Below are 6,386 nucleotides of genomic sequence, written 5' to 3'. Positions count from 1 at the left end.
GATTATCTATTATTTTTCAAGTAAATAAAACTTTATTAAATTATTAAATAAAGTAGTAGTTAGTAGTAGTAGTAGTTATAAAGTAACAGGTCTATAAACCAACAAATGGCCATCGACCTAAGGTCCTTCAGCCTTTTGATCTATATATACAGGGTTGGGATAAAATATGGAACCAAGTAAATATCTTTTGAAGGAAAAGGACAATATTTATGAAATTTTGCAGTTGAGTGCATGGCGCAAAATGCATCTGATATACAATTTCTTGTTGATAATATACTTCCGGTTGAACCAGAAATACCCTCAACTTTTTTAATATATATTATTGATGAATGTGAACTCATACGAGGAGAGGTTTTGGAAAGAGTGACTCAAGAATTCGTTAATAGGATGGCACATTGTCAGGAGGTGAACAACGCATTTTGAGCATTTGATTTAATTTCGTTCAAAACATTGTTCTCATTAGCCTGTAGCTCAGAGTAATAAACATAGATAGTGGGAGCATATGTCATTTTCAGTAAGCAAATTTTGTCCCCAACATGAACTATCAAATTTGACATGGAAGGCGCGGAAATGAAAACATATCAGAGATACAATATTTCACTCAATTCGCGAGTGAACGAACTTCTTATGTCCCATAGTGAATCAACGGTTCATATAAATTCAAGATATATATCGAAATAAATACCTAAATATATCAGAATTTCAGAAAACTAACAACCACATGGTGGTGTTCCCTCTTAATGGACAAAATCTGACTAGATGTTTCGCCGTGGCGGTGCGAAGGGAGTTCAGAGGGGTCCCGGCCCCACGTGAAATTCAGCTGGGTCTCCTAAAATTTGACATACTAAGATTAAAATAATTACAGGATTGGCAGCACTATAATTTGGATTCACTTTGCCCCCCCAAAAAATTTAGCTCTCACTTGGCCACCCCTGTTTTTGAGAGCTGGCGTCGCCACTGATGTTTCGTGAATGTAACCGTTCAAAATTTTGTTGTTTTGTTAATTTCAAACTGCATATTTGACTAAGATGAAAATTTGCGTTTCAATGTATAGACTTAGTAATAATTCAAAGCCTCAAGCAAATCTTCATGTTAATCAATAATTAATCATTGGTAATAATTGATATTCCTGAATCCCGCTGGTGAAATTTACAATAAAAAGACAAGGAAAGATAGATGCAATATAGGACTTCCCAAACTCTACTTAGAATTAAAAAACGCAATAATGTACAAAGTGTACCTTTCGAAAAAAGAATTGGTACGATTGCGGATTGTACCGGAAATATCAAGATGTGGAAAAATGTTGATGTGTCTATTAGTTGGGAGAATCACCCTGTATACAAAAAAATGCTTTTAAACCATTCTCAGTCAAGATTCTCTGTGATTCATGATGAATTGAATCATCAAGGAACTGATGTGATAGAATATGTGTTTTGTGAAGATAGGAAACCAAAGAGTAACGACCACCTAATCTACGTTTTCTGGCAAGCAGAGGTTTCGTTACTTATACGTATGAACAGAGACATGTGGGGGGACTCCAATGCTGACTTACTTTCTCTTCGATGTCTACTAACAGCCACAAGAATAATCATTCAGTGTAGACTGTGGAAGATAAAGTGATGTGATCGTCGATGAATTCAAATCAGCGATAAACCATGCTGTGAACGTAAAAAAGGGGTCACCCAAGATTCCGGATACTCTGGAACATTTTCGCGTGGGCGGATTATTTTCGTTTGTATTATAGTTTAATGAGTGAACAGCTGATCGGGATAATCGTGCAATATGCCATCTCCTTTTAATTGCTTCTTATTGTCTTTACTTTGGATATATGTCATTGTTGCGAAAAGCGGTCTCACCGGTGAGTATCTTAACTTTCCATTCTTGAAATGTACTGTATTGCATTGTTTCAGTTTGTTGATTGCATTAATGTAATTGTCTGATGAAGATTCAACTTTTTTCGAACGGATTCGATTTGCCGCTCTAGATTCTTCGCGATCGTGAGATGCTACTCGGAGTGAGATCATTAAGGTTAACATTCTCTGAAATTCCCGTTCCACTTACTCAAGTACAACATGCTAATATTTAAATGGTTTCTTTTAGGGCAACTCATAATTTATATATCAATATCAAATGGCATGGTAGCGATTTATTTATGATAATGTGTCATGAGAAGGCCATAGTACAATGTATATGTATTTATAATTATGTATTAAGAAAATCCAAGAAAAGCACTGGCTTGGTGTCAGGAACTTTTGAGGGCTCGCCCTATTAGACATCATAGCACTCTTGAGTATATCATACGAAATGTGATTTGTTATGATGTCATTGTTGTCGGTTATTTCATCTAGATGGGGACTTCTGCTGAAACAATTCTACATGAGTGATTATCCTATATGTACCTATATACATACAAACTAAATTTCAACCTAGTCTGACCTGTAAATCTGAAATATTAAGCAATTTTTCAGATTTTCCACTTGAGTTTTCTATGGTTGTCATGATAGGATCAACAGAAAATTTTGCATATAAACGGAATTGGTAACAAAAATGTTGAAAATTTCAAGATTCAAGGTTATATCGAGTTTACGGGCAGCCGATAGAACAGAAATGAAATTGGTAACGGATCTGTCATTAGTGAGGTGAAATTTATCGTTTGAGACCATTTCTGGCTCGAAATTGCAAAAATACAGACATTGTGATGAAATGATAGCTATAGAGCGCTCTGTTCCGTGAACGAGCGCTCAAAAAGCCATTTTGCTTTTGAAGTTTTAGAACTTGGGAGCGTTAATCATTTCCAATACGATTTGGATTGATCATTCGACTTGATTGTATTATCACAAAGCAACAAAACTTCAATATTCTGCAAATTATAATCTGAAATGGGCTAAAAGGGGAAAACTTGAGAGTAATTCAAGGTGATGCAAAAGAAACGTGTTGGTTTTTAAGGCCTATGGCTTATTAAGAAAACATTAGGCACATTATGTCAGAAAGTATGTACCGGAAATTAAGCATCAAAGATGATCAGATGGCATCTAATTGAACATTCCAGTAAAAATATTTATCAGACACTAACAATAAAAAATTATTGAAATGTTCAATTAAATGCCATGAAAGTGTTATAATAAACTACGCCAATTTTTGTACTTGTATAATATTCGATGGGTTATTGACCAGAAACTTGTTATCATGCGATTAGTTATAATACAAAATCCATGGGTTTTATTTCGATAAAAGGGAAAATTTGAAAAATCAATTTTTGAAAATTTTTATCGATAGTGTTTGCTTTGTACTCGATTATCTCGAAAACGGTACATTATATGAAAAAAATTCAAGGAACCAGTTGGGTAGAATATCAAAAGAACTAGGATCATCGCACCCCCATATCTACACCACTGGATAATATTGTCAGTTGACACTTACTTGATTCGAAACATTACATTTCCTAGAATACAATACCTAAAAATTGAAACAAAAATTGTAATAATACTAGAGTTATAAGTAAAAAACAGATATATAAGTAAAATCTGGACTGCCCTGTATATTTAGAGGGTTTACAGATTTAATTCATTCAAAATAGGCAACGTACGGACTGTTGAATTTGATAAGAAAAAACGGGTCATTCATATACCTATTATTCTCGATAGTTAGATATTATTATATATTATACATTGAAATTTTCCGTATCAACTTTTAATAAGATATGATGTTCAATATTTTATATCCCTAATATTAACCTATTTTTAATTTTAACGTTTATAGTATCTTTAGAACAGGGGAGCACACTAGGAGATTATGTGGATAATTGCAACATTCCTCAAGAAAAAAAAAATTAAGAGCGAATACTGAAAATACTTGAAGAGATATATTGGACAAAATTATACAAATAAACTCAATTTCAGTCAATTTTTAAGGAGTTGAACTGTTTTGGTTCATATTGCAAATTACTTCATTTACCAATTTTAAACTTATTCAATTGACGGAAGCTGATTTTGCTCATAATGCAATTCATGTCCTGTGAACAATGAACATGGTGGCTATTTCAAATCCAAATTTCATTCATCTCAATGGTTGAGCAGTGTATATGGTTATTGTCTACTCTCATTTGAATATTCGCACGCTATCAAGTTCATTGATCGATTAGAACAAAAACCGGTTAATATAGGATAGTGACAAAAAAACTAAGTATTCGTTAGACACATGAAAATAATTTCTCTTCAATACACCTTTTCAAAATTGAAAATAAAACATGTCTGAGACGTTCTGATTTTTTATTTCCAACGAATCTTGGAATATAGGTAGAGGCATTCTCGGCTGTACTGATCAGCCCAATATTTTAGACGCAGTTTAGTCGATTCTTCAACTAGCGTTTCGCGGTATGGATCTTCAGAGATTTTTAGGTGGTAGATTGTAACTTGATTGCGTGGACTAGAAGAAGAGAATGAAGAGTAGAAAGCTGTCTAGTTCTAGCTATAGCTATTTGTATATTGAGAGCGCAAAATAATATATTGTCGATTGTCGCTCCTTCGTCGCGCGCCAATCTCTTGAAATCAAATATGAATTTGGGCTCGAATTACCTACACACAAGAATTTTTCTTCAACTAATATTTTCAAAAATTTATTTAATTTGATGAATGAAAATTAAAAAGTAAAGTTTTTATAATTTTTTATGACAATTCCAAACGCTGAAGAAAAGCTAGATGAGTTTGAAATTGTATGTTTCGCCATTATTACTGATTCAATAATTTGCACTTAAGATGATTCACCTTTACCCAATATTTTCTCCTTTATAACCCCCTCCCCCTACCAACCGAAAAACATCACCTGCTTCGATGATAATACAGAACATTGTACTTCCGATAAAGAATCAAATTCTAGTGAATGAAGAATATTGGAATTTTTTAATATATAATATTATACCGGTTTTTTTTTATTGAATAAAACAGCTACTTACGCTGTAGGTATCTTGATTTCTACGACGCCGATGAACAATGCGTAAGTAATATATCTGATTTTCACATTCACAAGACACAGCGTACGATAGATGAAAGATTATACCTATCACAATACAAGATACACAAGGCGGTAGGGCATGCAAATGCAAAGCTTCGAAAACTAAATGAAATTAAAAACATGTGTTTCGCTGAAAACATTTGGCATTCAACAGTAACTAGTTTCGAATGCAAAATCGTAGGAATGTTCCATATGTTGAATGTGTAAACAACTTCCACATAATTCGAAAGCGAAGATAGTGTTGCTTTTCGTCTTTGTAAAATACATTTCATCCCTTTTTCCAATAAGGTAATAGGCAATGCTTCTTATATTGGTTGGATTGCCATGTGTTATTTATTGAACATGCTTAGTAAAGACGGTTTGGAGATTTTTATTGCAAGGAAGAGATGAGATATGTATTAGGCCAATTGAAAAGTACCCGTTTGAAAGTACTAACAAAAAAGGTCAAGTGTATAGAATTTTTGAAAAAGCAATCAAATTACCTTTGACACAAGGAGTTACTCAACCCCCTTCACTTTGAAGATTTCAGGGTTTTCTGTCATCAAGCTCACAGGGTTGAAACCCCCTAGGAACCAAAGTATACTTATTTTTGCATTTTTCTAATTTTGCATGAGGACCGAAATATTGATGGTGGTGCCTTTTCAAGTTGACCCATTTCACAGTTTCAATATTCCTGCAGACTTTCATGTTGATGCTGTCACCAGAATCATAAAAAGTTCAAGATGAATATAAAAAAATATTTATCTATTATTTCCGTGACTTCAGAATCAACGGAGTGAAAATTTGAGATGTATGTAGTTATAAAATAACAATTTCAAGTTTCGTGCAAAATTTCAAGCTCACCACATCACCAGTAAAAGAATTTCAAGAAGAATATTGGAAAGAAGTCCTTTAGTTCTTACTATTGTAATTCAAAAAACAAAAGAAGTGATATCATTTTCGCAAAGTGAAAATGAAGTTATCATGATAACATGGATTCCTCAAATGCCTATATCCTCGCTAATTAACATTCAATCGGTTTTAGAATTGAAGAAGGAATTTCGCACGTGAAAGACCATTTATCTCGAAATGAGTTGAAGAATAAAGCTTGCTCTTGAATTGACGATAGTGCATACAACTCATAAAGAGATAATTATGTATCAAGTAATCAAAGGAGCAATTAACACAATCATGCAATATTCTCCATATTTGTAACCGTGATTCTTATTCTTGTTTCCCAGAAAGTTACAGGTTGGTTATTTCATTCTTATGGTCATCTATGACAAAAGCTACTTTACAGCTATTCTTTTTCTTCCTTATTAACTAACGATTAAATATAAACAAATGGTGATTAGAAAATTCTTATTCTTATCTTGACATTCACCTCCTACCAACTC

The 6,386-nt window shown here is 33.3% G+C and overlaps 1 protein-coding gene and 1 long non-coding RNA gene across 2 annotated transcripts in view; one reads left to right on the top strand and one right to left on the bottom strand.

The window, feature by feature from the left end:
* The first annotated feature begins 1,554 nt into the window (after nucleotides 1-1,554).
* LOC123672985 (dual oxidase) overlaps nucleotides 1,555-6,386 on the top strand; it is a 55,919-nt gene continuing 51,087 nt past the window's right edge. Inside the window, exon 1 of the mRNA XM_045607353.1 lies at nucleotides 1,555-1,858. Within this exon, the coding sequence (XP_045463309.1) occupies nucleotides 1,783-1,858 (76 nt within the window). The 5' untranslated portion in view covers nucleotides 1,555-1,782. The remainder of the gene's footprint in view (nucleotides 1,859-6,386) is intronic.
* Nucleotides 2,127-5,079, bottom strand: LOC123672986. The gene is made up of 2 exons (XR_006746400.1): nucleotides 4,952-5,079; nucleotides 2,127-2,358 (listed from the first exon to the last, which is right to left on the bottom strand). It is a non-coding gene; the product is annotated as an uncharacterized LOC123672986 (long non-coding RNA).

The sequence above is a fragment of the Harmonia axyridis genome, chromosome 2, assembly GCF_914767665.1.
Source record: "Harmonia axyridis chromosome 2, icHarAxyr1.1, whole genome shotgun sequence".
In the NCBI taxonomy this organism is placed as follows: domain Eukaryota; kingdom Metazoa; phylum Arthropoda; class Insecta; order Coleoptera; family Coccinellidae; genus Harmonia; species Harmonia axyridis.
Note: the sequence above shows the minus strand (reverse complement) of the source record. Positions and strands in the feature narration are given on the sequence as shown.